Source organism: Cupressus sempervirens, chromosome 8 (genome assembly GCF_028749045.1).
Source record: "Cupressus sempervirens isolate cs-2001-9-10 chromosome 8, ASM2874904v1, whole genome shotgun sequence".
Lineage (NCBI taxonomy): Eukaryota > Viridiplantae > Streptophyta > Pinopsida > Cupressales > Cupressaceae > Cupressus > Cupressus sempervirens.
The window spans coordinates 46,018,706-46,035,844 of record NC_143125.1 but is presented as its reverse complement, the minus strand read 5'-3'; the positions used below and the strand labels follow the sequence as shown (position 1 = coordinate 46,035,844).

Here is a 17,139-nt window from a genome sequence, read left to right as displayed (position 1 = left end):
AAATCTAATAACATATGCACTTTAAAAAATATTTATCTGTTTTTTAATGATCAATAAAAGTGTCAAATTGTTGCTGACTATTTGTTGACTCCCAAGTTATAAAATTTGGGTCGGCCAAGTCAGTGCCAAGTATGACTTTTCCAACTACTGGCAGTTGGACTCTAGACATTCACAATGGAAACTACTTTATTCAGAGTATTTAGAATTACTTGAGTGCAAACTGCACGTGCAATTGTAGAATGTGATGTTAAGGTAAAATATTTACTTGATACGATCCAACATACAACAATAATGCAATCACTGCCACAACAGGTGCACTCCCAAGATAGGCGTAGTATGCTGCAAGTAAGAATAAAGACACAATCTGCACAACAGCATCAATTACAACCATATTTAGGTAAATCTCATAAACAAGGTACAAAGGAAGAACATATCAAAAAAATATTTCTTGACAAGGCAATTAAGTGCAGATACACCAAAAATTAATATAACATGGAAATTGTTATTTTCCCTTTAATGACCATGACAAATCAGCTTAAATTTGTCCCATATGCAGAAAATTCCAACAAGAATATTCAATAAAGTTTCATTGTAAGCTCGATTTGACATTAATAACAGAACATTCTTACCATGCCAGTTACACCTGTGATCAATAGTGGTCTCCTACCAAGCTTGTCAACTACCATAACAGCAATTCCAGTCATCAGTAACTGCAAAAGTCACAAAGCATTTGTTGTGTAGGTGATCCACATAGAATTTTAACAAAAAGCTGGCTTTGAAGTAAAATTATGAAAGAGTGAAACTAAATATCAATTCGTTCTTCAACCATACCAGATAATATGTGTACATATCCATTAAATGTAACTAAAATTGAATATCAGCTAATTATGCTAAAACTAAAACATTTATTGTTTCTATAGCCACACTATATACTAAACATTTGTATATCCACTAAATATGACTAACTTAGATCATGGTCTAATTCAACAATTCATTCAAAATGGCATTAATACATTAGGTTGTATTAGCTTATACTAGAATTGTACCGACCTAAAGAAGCTCAAAAAAACATTGATGTACTTTATTTTCAAAAGGGCAACTTGAATATTATTATAGCCATAGTTCTGCCATTTTGGTTCTCTTGTAATGCAACTGGTGTTGGTCTTTTGGGTTGGAGGTAGCAGGATCAAAGGGGTATTTTGATGTCACCGATGTATTCAAAATTTCAAAGTCAAACGGAAATATAGAGATAGATGACACTTTCTACAGTGTTTTTGGATAGCTTCTTCCAAACTTGCTCATTCTTGTAGGTTACTATTATTAGTGTCAGTTTGAATATTGATTGGTCAGTTAAGAGTTTTGGCTGACTTACTATTTTTTATAATTACTATATTTAGAATTTAGTATTTATGGTAAGCTCTACTTTTGGCAGCTAGTCATAGCTTCAGCCTTCTCTCTGCTTCAATGAGCAGCACTCTCAGATTTAGGACATTTTGGGAACATTTCTGTTTTTAGAATATTACTATATTGAGTCTCTGTTATATCTGAAAGGTCCCAGACATAATTTCACTAAGTTTAAGAGATAAAGATAAAGCTAAAGATAAAATTTATTTATGTCCAATGAGTGAGCACAAACAGGTCAAAGGCTTAGTTACTCGGGTTTGCTGTTTTGGCCCAAGAACCCTGCCTGGATTTGAACCGGTTAGAAATACTGGTCTGGTTCAACCCACGTTCAATCAAGGTTCGATTTTCCCTGGGCTAGTTCGAACTCGCAGTCCACAATTCAGACCCGGGCAAATTTTGGCTGCCCAAATCGAATTTGGGATGAATTTGGGCTAATTTCTGCGGATGGGCAACTTTCAAGTCGCTTCTTATAACAAATCTTATATTTTTTTCAGTTCTGATTGCCCTAAAAAGTGAATGTAAGTAGCTTATTTGGCTTCTTGAATCATTTGCGATGTCCGAATAGGTGATTTTGTGAGCAAATAGGTGATTGACCAAAAGAAGTTTGTGCAAGGTGGAGTTGGAAGACTGGATTGTTAGAAGTTTTTGTGTCTCGTTGCTACATCTTTGCAAGCTTACAATGGCAGCAAGAGATAAGTTCTTGATCTATTTTGTTTTTGTTTCAATGTTTCATAAAGGCTAAAATTTTATTCTCAATAACAATATGTCAATATGTACACAATTTCTTATCATAGGAAAAGGAGTTTCAAAGGGATCGACATCTTCCTTAGTAGGAAATGCCAGTATCCTACAAAAAATAAAACCCCCATCTGAATCTCCTTTGTGGAAGTATGTGGATATTCTAGAACCTCTTCCAGGAACTAGCTTCTGTTGGTAATGTCAGGGTTGTGATGTAGAAAGAAATAGTTCATATTATCGTGTGGTGGGTCATTTGTGTGGATACCCTGGTAGAGGAGTGAAGAAGTGTCCTGGAAAAAATATGCACCAGTGCCAAACTCAGTAGTATTATAATGTATTGAAGAGCATGAGCAAGCTGAAGAGAGCGATGCACTTGGACAAAAAGTCATTGATGGTAATAAGAATAAGAAAAGAACAAAAGGAATGAAATCCACCCCAGATGTTGTAATAGAACATCACCCATTCTATACTACCTCAGTTGCCCCTAATTCTCAAAATGAAGCACCCATTCGACACAAAAGAAAGGGACCACTTAAAACTATATTCCAAAATCAGAGTAGGGAAATTGCCAACATTGATGCGGAAATATGCTTGTATGCAAATGGCCTATCTTTTAATCTTGTTTGCTCTCCATATTTCAAGTAGATGTTGAAAAGTGCTAATAAAGCACCTGCAGGGTATTCAGGTCCCAATTTTGAGAGAGTACAAACCACCTTGTTTGATGACAAGGTCAAATTGATTGATGAGCAATTGTAGCCCATCAAGGATTTGTGGATTGAGACAGGGGTAACAATTGTTTCAGACAGGTGGAAAGATGCTAGAAATTGTCCATTAATCAATGTTTTGGCGGTGTCCCCTAAAGGGGCAATTTTTTGAAAGCAATGGATTGTGCGGTGCAAGTAAAAGATGGGCCATTCATTGCTAATATTCTAATTGAGACCATTAAACAAGTGGGTGCAAGAAACATTGTCCAAGTCATAACAAGCAACGCAAAGAATTGTAGAGTTGCTGATTTGTTGGTTGAAGAGAGATACCAACATATTTTTTGGACACCTGTGCTATTCATTCATTCAATCCTAAGCTACAAAATATTGGGAAGTGTATTCAATGGATCAAGGAGGTGTATGCAAAAGTTGAGGACATCCAAACATTCATCACAAACCACCACATGACTCAAGGGATATTCAGAATGTTCTCACGTTTTGAGTTGCTTAAGGTAAGTAAACTTGAACTCGGTTAATTTTAACAAAAAAAGTATCTTACAATTTCTGATTTTTGGATTATGTAATGATGTGTATTCTTTTATCAAGTATGTATATAGAGGCAAATCAATATTGAGAGAGCAACCAAAATAAGGAAGAGGATATTGGATGAAAATTGTTGGGAACATGTGGAATATCTCATTAATCTCACCACATCCATTATGATCATGCTTAGGTACACAGACATGGATAGGTATTGCCTTGGAGAGATCTATGATGGCATAGACTCAATGCTTGAAAAGATCCAGCAAATTGTAAATGAAAAGGAACAACATCATCAAGAGACCTTCAAACAATTGTGAGCAATTATTATAGAAAGATGGAACAAAATGACCACTCCACTACATTTGCTTGCCTATGCATTAACGCCCAAATACTATAGCATCCAATATACTGATCTAATAGGAAGGCTACCACCCTATAGAGATATAGAAGTGTTTGATGGATACAAGGCAGCATTTGAAAGACTCTTTCCTTATGATGAAATGCGAGATTTGATTACGGATGAGTTCACATAGTTTGTGGATGCAACAAATTTAAGAAATAATGCTCTTTGTCATCAGTTTAGGAAGGATTCTCATAGTTGGTGGTAACTCCATGGCCAAAAATTTCAAATGTTGCAGCCCCTTGCAATCAAAGTGATATCACAAGTAAGTTTAATTTATTTTTAAAAATTATTAGTTTCCTTTGTCTTCATTAATTGTTAGAAATTCTAAGATTCAAGTTACATAATTTAAATTTTATTTTAATTGTTTACATGTCATATCTTCATAGATTTCTAGTTCATCCGCTTCGGAGAGAAATTGGAGCACAAATTATTTCATTAATTCAATGAAGCGCAATAGGTTGCAATCACAAAGAGCGGAGAACTTGGTGTTTGTGCATTACAACTTGTGTCTCCTCTCGCACAAGACTAAAGTATAAAAAGAAGTAGGATGTAGATGCAGAGTTGGCGGACTTCGATATTTCTGCTTCTCGGCTTACAATTGAAGACTTTGAAGATTTTGATGCCCATACTATTGTTGTTGGTGTTGATTCCACTGAGCTTAGCCCTATTGTTGAGTCAACTACTATGGAAGGACTGCGAGGAGAAGAAGAAGAAGATGAATATTAAAATTTTATAAATTATGATTAGTTGACTTGAAGTTGAAACAGTGATACTTGAACTTGCTGATATGATTCATGGGTCATGATTTACTTTTAAGTTTTAATGTTTTCAATCTTTGATGTTCAACTTGAAAATTGAAATATTTGATAGTATGATCTTTAGTCATGGTGCTATGATTACAACTTATGTGTTCAAAGTTTATGCCTATGGTGCTTTTGTTGCTTAAATGATTAACTTAATTTACATCATATGATTTTATGATACTCTATGCTTCTAAACTTCATATATCTATATATATATATATATATATATAATACATGTTTTTGTAAGAATGAACCCAAAACCCTTTCCAAATTTTTGCTGTAATAGTGAACCAATTCTTCTAACCTGTATTTCGAACCGAACTTGAATCGATAACCAAGGTCAAAGGGAATGAAGGAACAACACAAGAAGTTTGAACCAACAAAAGGAAAACCAAATGGTGACCAAAAACCATCAAAAAGAGAGAAAAGGAAGGAACAAGCCAAAACCCCAACAACCAGCGGTTGAAAGGGCAAGAAAGTAGCCTCAACTCCAAACATAGCTACAAAGCCGATGAGACCGAGAAAAACCTTCAAGTAAAGGGATAATTTGTAGATGTCATAGTGGTAGTGGTGCCATGCTGAAGGTGTTGTTGCCTTTGTAGGTGCCTCAAACCAAAAGAGGGAGTGGATTTGGAACTCTGTAAATAGGATATGTGGGGTCTCACAGATCTAGGCTGAAAAGGCGAGTTGAAGTATCCTTCAGTGATGTAAAAAATCTCCAAAAAGAAAGAGGTAATGAGCTGATGTGATAAAGGGCACAGGAGGTTCCCAAAGAGTGGTTCCACAAGAGAATAGCTTTCTCAAGATAAAGAGCTACATAGTTGATCTGTGGCCTTGAAGGAGGATGAGATAGAGCAAGACTCTATGAAGAGACAATAGAACCTACCTGTTGATGTGAGTTTTATATCACTTACATAACATATTAGTAATCGAACATCTGATACGGAGTATCAAACATACAATTCCTCTCTTGAAAAGTTATTGCTCATGGAATATGAGAATAACTCTAATGTTCCTTACTCTTGTGGATACTCACTCAATTTTATCGATGTGATTCACTAGTAATCACGTAGGCGGCCTTACGCAAATTGTTGAGGATGATTTGGACTTTGGTGGGATGATAGAGATGGTGGTTTATTTTGTGAAGCATGAGGGTCGTAGATAATGTTGATGGTGGTGATGATGAAGGATGTGTCTGCCAATGATGATGTTAATGGGAAAGAGATGGTGGTGGAAGGTCAATGGATGTGTTCTGATGCTTGACTTACTTCTCTAACTTCCTTCTCTAAACTTTGACTACCCAACTACTCACTATTCTACTCCTACTTCTATGAATGGAAGCTTAGCAAATGGACAAGGATTGAATCTAATGAAGCCTAACCAGTGGCCCCACCTCCATAGATGCAATGATTCAAGGGAAAAGGAACTAGTTTACCACACAAGGCTTCCCAACCAGCGGCTAGGATGCTAGTGGTCTAGTATTGATCCCTATCAAACATCTACTAATGCTACCATACAACTATCTATCTACTTTACTCCTACTTTGCAACTTGAAATGAAATTTGCTTCGACAACTTGAAAAGAAATCTACTCTAACCTTTTGGAAGTAGAAAACATGCAATAATACCAAAGGCTCTTAATCACCATGCAAGTCACAACAATGAGAAAGAAATAGTGAATTTTTGCATTATCTTAGCAACAATTTCTCCAACCCTTTACAAATGAGAGCAGATGGCCTTATATAGGGGCCAGAAATACAACAAACGGTGGAGATCAAAACAAGATCAAAGATCTAGATTGGATCCTAAAAACCCTAATTAGGGTTGCCACCCCATCGGCCAATGAGAAGTTGCCACCTCGTCAATGGACCAATGAAAAAAGTGCAAAGAGTGGCAACCAATGAGAAGGCACCAAAATAGTGGCCAATCAGAAATAGACACTTGTCCTATTCTAGAAGAAAGAGAAATTGCCACTTGGGCTTACATCAAATGATCTTCTAATATAACTCTTCCCTTTTCTTTCATTTTCTTAGCTAAGGCAATGAACTTAGCTAGCCTTTCGTTGACTTCTTCCACAAAAGGACAAGGTGTGTGCTTTGCCCTGAGTTTTACTGACTTCACCACGCTGCTTGCTGCTTGTAGTATCTTTTCATGATCCTTCTCATATTCTTTCGTAAATCCAATAAAAGGATTGAGAGAGGAAAGGGTGCCCAAATGCTTCTTCTTGATAGTAACCTTTCCTAACTCACCCAACCTCAATCCAAAATCTGTCTCATTGATATCCTCCTCTGATGTCGTCAAAATCAAGCGCCACCCCAACGTCACTCATCATGGTTGTTATGGAAGTGTTGACGCCTGGGTTGTGCTATACAACTGCCTTTTGTATCTTCTTTGCCAAGGGGAATCGTCCTTCCTTCAGTCTGTCCTTCATCTGTATCATGTCTACTGTATCAATATTGGTGTCAGTTATTCACTTCATTTTCAAGAAGAAAGGTGTTTTGGGCATCATATCCTCATTGTCTTTCTTAGTGTTTGTCTGCTTGGGATTCTTACTTGCACTAACATCCTCCATCTTGTCGCCCTATTATGAGATGGTAGAGTGGTGGACCAGAAGGCTAGCAGAACCAAGGGAAGCAATCCTTATACTAGAACGAAAGAAGGATGTTAGCTTAAGGACCCCTTTCAACTCTAAATGATTAAAATTCACCTTAACCAATAGCCGGACAGTGACTTTTCGGAATTTAGGATCAGAACTCAAGAACTTTAAATCCACTTGCAAATCAAAAATTTATCATGTAATTCACCTTCAAATAAAATTGCCCAACCTAGGGCAAAAATCGCAGCTCCTTGCAAAAATTAGAATTTGCAAAAAAAATTGCCAACACCTTGAATAATCTGTCTTCCCAACAAAAATCACCCAAAAGCAAGAGCCAAATCTGCCCTTAAGAAAATCGACAATGGAAGAGAAATCTGCTGCAAGGAAAATCGCCCAACACCAAAGAGCCATTCCAAGAAGAAATTCGCCCAAAATGGAGAAATCTGCCCTCAAATAAAAATCGCCCAAAAGCAAGGAGAAGATGAGAAGTGAGGAAAGAAGAGGAAGGAGTTTCCTCTTATAGCCAACTCCATAAACCCTCCCTAGCTGGCCGACTTGGACCCTAAGAGGAGAAAAAACAAATAATTAATGCAAAATTATAGCCCACAATTAAATACTTAACCAAAATTACTTTTTCCATGATGAAAATTAACTTTTTAAATTGCCATTTGGACCAAAATTGCAAAAAGAAAATAAATAATGCCTTAAAGGTGTTAAATATTTCCATTTAATAAGGATTTAGTAATTAATACGTCATTAAAATTGGATTTTGGCTAAGCCAAAAGCCATTTTTCAATATTAAATTACTAATTTCATTAAAGGCTAAAAAGTTTTCAAGGTAATTTTAAACCATTAAAGCCAATTTTTGCAATTTCTATCCAAATCAATTTTGCTATGCAATTTTAGCATTTTAACACAAATAAAATTATTTCTCTAAAGTCTAAAATTGATTTTGCAATTTGATTTCATCTTCACAAAAGAAATTTTCTCACCGAAAAAATTTCAAGATTTTCCAAAAAAGTTCAAATCTAACGAAATTTTTTTTTTTTGAAAATTATCCAAATTTACACAATTATATCCAAATTTTCAAAAGAAATCGTCTAAGTAAAAACTTTACAACTTTATCCTACCAAATGTTGTTTTTGAAAATTTTGTCCGGCCTAAGGATGAAATTGGTCATTCTAGAAAATCAAGTTGGAACCGGGTGAAAATAAATCTAACCTTCCCCCCACTGGCCCCAAAGGCGTCCAAGACTTAAAATCTTAAATACTCAAAATTTTTTGAACAACTCAAAAAATTGCCAAGGCGATTAAAAAAGAAGCGGGAGGGTCCCCAAGATTTGAAGCAATGGTGTGAAAACCTCACAACAGTACCTTTGATCTTATAATCGATACGACAATATAAAGTGCTCCACCGATTTAACCTTGCTAAGAGTGCAAAGTTGACAAATCATGTCACCTCTATCCAACAAGTAGTCAGTATCAACTTGGAGATGATGGGAAGCAACTCTAAAAGACCCAAGAGGAATCCTGAGGGAGTGTTGTCAATGATGAGAAGCATAAGAAGGGTGAAAAATGATATCATCTTGAATCTCTAAAAGTGCTCAACATAGAAAGCCATCTTCGATCAAAGCGTCTCGTGTGGGTTGACCCAAGTGGTGTGAATGTACTGTCTATAGATATCATCTCTAATGCATCTATTTAAATTTTAGATCTTGCTTGGAGGGGAGAAGGTAGGGAGGGGCATCCAAAAAATACTGCAATAAAGGAAGGTGGTCTATCGAGATGTCGATAGTACTCAAAAGGAAAGCAGCCCTAGAAAATAACCCACAAGACCTACTAGAAGGACCAATAGAGAGAGAAAGGGACTCAGATCAAGAATAGGCGAGGCAAGGATATATGAGGTGACCCATCCTAAAGTCAATAAAGCCACAAGGAAGATGGAGGAACTAGATAATGTCAAAGATAGCCTCAAGCATGAAGAGTTGCACCCCAAACTCAACAAGAAAAATATTGAGGTGTGGGCCGTCAGCATCTAATAAACCACCGAAGGAGGAGGATTTGACCTCACTCAATAGAGGTCCAATCACACTCCAAAAGAGAAATGCCCCAAACCACAAAACCATAAAGAACTGTAGGAAGCAAAAGAGTTTCAATAAGTGTTATCTTGGACAAGATGTTCTAGAAGTGATGTCTAAAGCACAGTCTCTCAAGAGGAGCAAGGAACTGAACCCTTTGAACATATGTGGCTAGAAAGAAAGCCTCAATTTGAAACAAGGACCACAAAACATGACCCCTAAGTAGGTATAAGCTAAGACAATCTCAATCTCAAATCGCTAAAAAGAGAAATAGAGATGGGAAGTCATAATGCAATTAAAGACCATTACCCTAGTCTTACAGGTTCACAAATAACTATTTCAAGGCACAAAAGGAGGCCAAGCAGTCCAATTGTCTCTACAGGCCCTCAAGGGAGGAGACCAAAAGAACCACATCATTTGCGAAGAAAAAAATATGAATCAATACACGGTGAAGAAGGAAACCATCACTCATAGGAAGGTGATCATAGAGAAAGTCCCCAAGCTCACAAATAAAGACCCCAAACAAAGTAGGGGATAAACCCCTACATCACCCCGATGGTGCTACTAATGCAAATGGAGAAGTCAATATGAATCCTAAGGCAACCAAGAACTAGCTCGTAAGTCTCATGATAACAAGGCTAAGTATGTGTAAGATGTTGATCCCTCAAATGCTCTAAAAAGTGTCTATCAACAGACCATGACGAAAGATTTGTGAAAGTCAAGAGAGCAAAAATAGACCTTTGTGAAACAAGAGTGAGTCTCCTCAATGATAGTTTGAAGAGTCAAGATGTGGTCCCTAGTCTAATAGTCCTGTCTAAAACCAGCCTACCTCTGGTTCTAGCCTGTCGTTGATCGAGCCCTCGAGAAAGAAGGATATTAAGGGCCAAAGCATACAATTTTGGGAAAGTGTGGCCAGTCCTAATAGTTATTTAGTTACCAAGATCAGAGGTAGGGCCCACCTTATGGATAAGATGGAGGATATTATGACACTAAGAGGGAGGGAACCCTAAACAAACCACTCGATTACAGAACTCTAAGAGATGAGAACCAAGAATTGTAGCATCAAGCTTGAAGAGCTCGGCCTGAAAGCCCTTCTCATTAGCAGCCCTACGAGTAGTCATGCATCTGATGGCCTCTAAAATAGTTGAATAGCTGAGAACATGGCACATGGAAGGGGGACACGTTGGATAAGTGGTTGGTAAGGAATATCGTATAGAGTGGAGACACGAGAAAATAAGGTACTTTGCACAAGCTCAAGGGGTTGAAATGACGAGGAAACAAAGTACACCAAAAAGAATTGGGCAAGCGGAGGACAAATATGCGATGGGTAATGGATTAGCACTTCTTACATAAAAGGAGGCGATAGGCGAGTAGCAAGAAGGGGAAGGAAGGGTGATAATGGGTGAATACATGGCGAAGGAAAGAGTGAAAAGCCTTACATTCTGCATCATACCAACGGTTCATAGGACAAGACCGTCTAGGCTTAGGGCCAGAGGGGTCAACCAAGTGAAGGAAGGACAACAAGGAAACCTCCCAATTAGCAGTCGAGAAGCGGAAAAACAAGATGGGGGTTCAAGCTAGATAGTGAGAGAAGGGGGTGTCCCCTAGGAGTCATATAAGATGAAAGGATGAGAGCTCAACGTCACCACCCTCAAAGTGGAGAAGGATGCAGGCAGGGGGCATGCGAACGAGGTCACAGGGGCAAGGAAATGGGGGACGGAGGTGGGGGAGAGGGGGAGATGACACAAGAGATAGAGAGGCACAACAGAGAAGTGTCTTCAATTTCAAGGTTCAGATGGCATTGATTACTTTTAGCATATAACTACTTATAGTAAATGCTATTTTGAGAAACTAGTCTCAGTCTCAACCTTTCCTAGGCCTTGAAGTGGAGACTTTTGTATTTCAGGTTTCCCTAAGGTTGTGAAACATTATTCTATTATTTCACTTAAATATTTTATAAATTGACTCTATGATTCAAGAGATATAGTGTTCAAACGATCTCCCATTTTTCCATGACTAGATAGTGACAACTTTAAGTTGGTTTTAAGTGAAATGTCAATAGGGCTAAAGATTATTATATTATTATTGAAGCTGTCCTAATTTGGTATTGCCCTAACTTTTCATTAAAGTTCTATAAAACAGACTTTTGGCTCTCACTCTTCTTATGTTAAATATTATGAAGATAATGATATGTTGCTGGAATGAGCTCAAAGAGTTCTTTTTCTAGTTGAGGACAAAAACCCTTTTCCTATTTTCTTAGTGTATTGTTACTCTGGCTCATAACTCTGGGGTTGACAGAAAGATCATTTTGGGTATTGTTCCTTTGGACTTACCATTGTTGGGTGACAATATTTTACCATTCATTTGTGGTCTTTATCAAAAAAATTGATTTTTAAGACAACACTGTACCTACTAGGAGGCCATTCATTTCCTCTTCTCTTGGGGTTTCGAACTAAACTTAAATCTACATTATCAAAGGTCTACAATTTGTTTCCTGAAGTGTCCTTGCATTGCAAAATGGTTCATTTAAGGGAAAGAATATTTTGTAATAAATTGGATGTTGTACTAATTGTGGAGCTGGAATGAGTTTTCTGTTCATTTGAAGGACAAAAATTGCACTATTTTGTCCATGCACAGGTCTCATCTTAATTTCCAGAATCTGATTTCAGTATGTTTATCAAATCTCTTTGTTAATTCTCTAACTGTGATAAAATAATGTTTTGATTTTCCAGATCGAACAGATCTGGTAATGCATGAAATTTCCTTCAGTTAATTGGCCTTTAGAATACATTAATTTATCATGCAGATCAGCAATCCCTTTGGGAACATTTACTAATGTCTTGATTGCCTATTTGTTGTTAGTTTAACTGCTAACTAATAAACAAACAAAGAGGGGTGCCGATCTTGATAGATTCAATTTGTTTTATGGAGGGGTGCCGATCTTGGTAGATTCAATTTGTTTTATGGAGGACCGAACTAGAAAGGGTCATGTTCTTTCTAAGGACATGCCTCTTGAATTCAGGATAAAGGAGGGGCAAGGATGTGGATAGAAGACACACATTACACCCAAGTCTGCTCTTCTAGCATTACTACCTTGAGCAAATTTATAACAGTAATAAAAACGATTTCCAGAATTATATACCATTCTCCAAGAACGATTAATATTCTGTCCAAAATATTTAAGGACAATTTCCAGCAAGGTTGAAGGTAATATATCAGTATTATTTCATCAGAATTTGCAGAATATCTACATGGTATCAGAGCTCTGGCAGTTGAACCTTGGTTTGCAAATTGATAATCAGATTTAAAACATATCTAGCAACATCCTTCTACCTACAATGGCCAATGCAATCAGACCTGAAGACAAGTTTGATGGAAAAGACCACTTTATTGCATGGAAATTCAGAATTATGATGGCTCTTGAAGAAAATGATGTAACACAGTTTGTTGATAAGGAATGCAAGCAACCTAATGCTGATCCTTATAAAACTAACTGGATCAAATGAGACAGCAAAGCCATGAAAATAATATTTCATGGAGTTAAAAATGATATAGTACCTATGATAATGAAACATGAGACATCATTCAATATGATGAGTGCATTAATAAATGCATATGAGGTTAATAATGCAACTAGAACCCTTTCACTAAAAAGACAACTAAAACATATAAAAATAAGGAAGGGAGAATCTATGAATTCATACTTCCTAAGGGTGGCTAGTCTAAGAGATGAACTTACAAGCATCGAGTACATAATTGATGATAAAGAATTAACATTAATGGCAATAGATGGATTACCAAATTTATGAGAAATATTCTCACAAGGAGTGAGTGCTAGAGAGAAACTTCCAGACTTCAATAGACTTAAAGGAGATTGCCTTCAAGAAGAATCTAGGAAACTCAAGAAAGGAAGGAAATTGAAAACTGAAGATGAAGAACTTCATATTCTCAACAAAAATTCCTATAAAGGTAAGAAGAAGTACTTCAAGAAGAAGAAGGCTCATCGAAGAAATGACAAACCTAAGAGAGATAAATCCAAAGTAAAATGCTTTAAATGTGAGAAATTTGGACACTATAAAGAAAATTTCCCAGAGAATACAAAGCAGCAAGTAAATTGTACAAACATTACTAAGAAAGAGGAAAATTATGATAATGAGAAACATGTATTGTACTCAGCGCTATCAAAAGAAGTATCAAGCAAAGCATGGGTAATTGATAGTAGATTATCTCAACACATTATAGGATACAAAGAAGTACTACACTCAATATCAGAAGAAATTAATGACGAAGTTACCTTAGGTGATAATTCCACTCATCCTATCAAAAGAATTGAGAAATGCACCTTGAAACTGAAGTTTGTTGTTTCTCTTCATCTCAAAAGAGTACTTTATGTATCAGAAATCAAGAGGAATCTAATCTCTGTTACAGCACTTGAAGATGATGGACATTAGGTTGCATTCATGGACAATAAGGTAATGACATGGTCTAAGAACTCTTCATTTAAAAAATCTAAGTTGATTGGTCAAAGAAAAGGATACTTGTATGAATTAAATATAGAACCTACCCAAGCCTTAATCCATGAAGTTGCTAATATAAACAAAGTGTGGCATAGAAGGTTAGGGCATCTAAACTTCAAAGCCTTAACGACCATGGAGAAGATGGTTACTAGTTTACCTAAGTTAAATAAAGACCATTCTAGCATATGCAAAGGATGTCCACTAGGTAAGAACACCAAAAGCCCATTTCAAACTAGCACTAGAAAATCTAACAATGTTTTAGAGTTAGTCCACTCAGATTTATGTGGACCTATGTTTGTTCCTTCTCTTAGAGGATTTTTGTACTATATAATCTTTATAGATGATTTCTCTAGGAAAACATGGATCTACTTCTTGAAATGTAAAGAATCAGAAGAAATTCTTAAGAGATTTAAAGAATTCAAAACCTTAACTGAAAACCTATCAAGAAATAAAATTAAACTCTTAGGTCTGATAATTGAGGGGAATACACTTCAGATTTGTTTACAATTTTTTGTAAAGAAACAGGAATTAAGGAGTATATTGTTTCTTAGAATCCATACCAAAAATGGGTAGCAGAAAGGAAGAACAGAACAATTATAGAAGCAGCAAGAGCTATGATATATAATCAAAACTTAGAATTTATCTTTCGGCAGAAGCCTCATGTACTGATATCTATATTCAAAATAGAAGTCCTCACTCCCATCTTAGAGATAAAACTCTTGAAGAAGTCTTTTCTATGGTTAAACCAAATATAAGCCCTCTTAGGATATTTGGATGCCCTATATACATACATGTTCCAAAAGAAAAAAGAACAAAGTTAGAACCCTCTAGAAGGAAAGACATTTTTGTCAAGTATAGCAAAACCACTAAAGCATATAGAATTTACATACTTGGTCAAAAGAACATTGAACTTAGTAGACATGTTATCTTTGGAGAAGAACTTGCATTCAATAGAGCCGTAAGTTTTGAAGACCCCTCTCATATACTTTGTTTTGAAGAAAAACATGATCCTAAATTTCAAAGGGAGAACACTGAAGAAATAGAAGGCGAGATTCAAAACCTTAATCTTGAGGAAATTCAAAATCCTAAGAAAAAGACCACTTTGGGCTATTAAGACTGTAGAGGAAGCACAAGACTTCGTTACACCATTTGGAACCTTTAGAGAGAGAAAAAGACCCAAAAGATTCTCTACCTATGTAGCAAACATGAGTGACTTATCTAAATCAGAACCAACAAATGTTTCAGATGCTATCAAACATACAGCTTGGAAGAATGTCATGACAAAAGACTACCAATCCATTATTAAGGATGATGTTTGGGAAATTCTAAGCCCTGAGGGAAAATCTGTTGTTTCTTTTAAGTGGATATTTAAGATCAAGCATGTTGTTGACGGTAGCATTGAAAAATATAAGGCCAAATTCGTAACCAGAGGATTCTCTTAGAAAGATGGAATTGATTATGAAGAGACCTTTTCTCCAGTTGCCAGATACACCTCTGTAAGAGCAGTCCTAGCTATTGTAGCATCGAAGGTATGGAAAGTATATCAGATTGATGTGAAAACAGCATTTCTAAATGGAAAGATTACAGAAGAGGTATATTTGGAACAACCTGAAGGATTTGAAACTCATAATCCTAAAATCTTTGTTTGCAAACTCAAGAAAGCACTCTATGGGCTTAAACAGGCTCCAAAGGCATGGTATGAAAGAATCAATAAGTATCTCACCAGTTTAGGATTCTCTAAGAATGTAGCTAATCCAAATCCCTATTATAAAAGGGATAAAGATGAGATGATAATTTAAATACGATATGTTGATGATTTACTAATAACAGGTGATGATCATCTTATAGATCAATGAAAGAAAGATCTAATCAAAGAATTTGAAATGAAAGATTAAGGACTTCTTCAATACTACCTAGGATTGGAAGTATGGAAAAACTCTGACAGCATCATACTTAATCAAGAAAAGTATACATTAGACATCTTAAAAGGATTTGTTATGTGGAACTACAAACCTGTGTCTTCACTAATGGAGACTAATCTACACAAACTTAATGAAGCAACTACTGAATCACCCTACATAGATTATACTCTTTACAAACAGAAGATTGGGTCTCTCATGTACGTGGTAAATACAAGACCTAATATTTGCTATGTTGTTAATTCCTAAAGTCAATTTATGTGTGAGAAAAAAGGATATAACCTAGTTCCAATCAAACACATTGCGAGATACTTACAAGGCACTCTTAACCCTGGGCTTAAGCATAAGAAAGTTGATTTGGACTTACATGGATTCACAAACTCTGATAGGAAAAGCACTTCAGGATGTTGTTTTAGTTTAGGCTCAGAAATGATATCAAGGATATGCAAAAAGAAGTCATTAGTAGCACAGAGTTCTGCAAAAGTTGAATACATTGCAGCTGCAATGGCTTCTAGGGAAGCAATTTGGCTTAGAAAGTTACTTATGGGATTTTTTGATCAACCCATGAATCCCAATATCATTCATTGTGATAATCAGAGTTGCATCAAGCTCTCTTTGAATCCAATTTTTCATGACAGATCCAAGCATATCGAAATTCCTTACCATTATGTAAGAGATATGATAGACAAGAAAACTGTCAAATTATAATACATTTGCACTGCAGATTAGATCGCAAATATTTTTACCAAACCTCTCTCTCGATTGAAGATAGAACACTTCAAAAAAGGACTTGGTATAGTTGAATTATAATTCATTTGTATTCTTTACTCATTAATGAAATAATTTTGTGTTAAAATTATTATTGTCAAGCTATTAACTATTATGGGCTTCACCATTTGTATTCATTATCTAAGAGGTGACGATCTCTAAGAAAATGAACACTTGTATAAAAGACATTATGAGAGATGACGATATCTGAGATAATGTACTAAACAGTAGAGAACTACTGGCAGATTTGTATGAGTTCAAGATCATATTGTGATATAGACATTTTTATGCCTATGAGTCACCACTTCGATAAAGGAAGAATTTAATCATTCTCCGAATTTTATCCTATGTACTAGCAGATCTTAACTCATGATTATATTGTGATGTAGGCTTGTCAGTGCCTATGATCACAGCTTGGATAAAGAAAGAATTTAATCATTCTCTGAATCTTATCCTGTGTATTGCATTCCATGTAATACTGTTATCACAAGAATAAGTGATTACTTATATTACAGCAATAGTAATATAACAAAATATCATGTGTACAAATGATACAACATGCTTAGAAGATTCAGATAAATATAGAGTACAAATCTATGCTTAGTCATCGTAATCGATGTTTCTAGATATGTTATCTCTCATTATTATTATCAAGTTAAGAGGGAGTG

At 35.9% G+C, this 17,139-nt stretch overlaps 1 protein-coding gene across 2 annotated transcripts in view; it reads right to left on the bottom strand.

Moving 5' to 3' along the window:
- The window catches only part of LOC149541530 (D-xylose-proton symporter-like 3, chloroplastic), a 222,124-nt gene that overhangs the window by 85,992 nt on the left and 118,993 nt on the right, over nucleotides 1-17,139 (bottom strand). For both annotated transcript variants that reach the window (XM_089796756.1, XM_089796757.1), the window contains 2 exons: nucleotides 630-710; nucleotides 266-364 (listed from right to left, as the gene is read on the bottom strand). In XM_089796756.1, coding sequence (XP_089652882.1) covers nucleotides 266-364; nucleotides 630-710 — 180 coding nt within the window. The remainder of the gene's footprint in view (nucleotides 1-265; nucleotides 365-629; nucleotides 711-17,139) is intronic.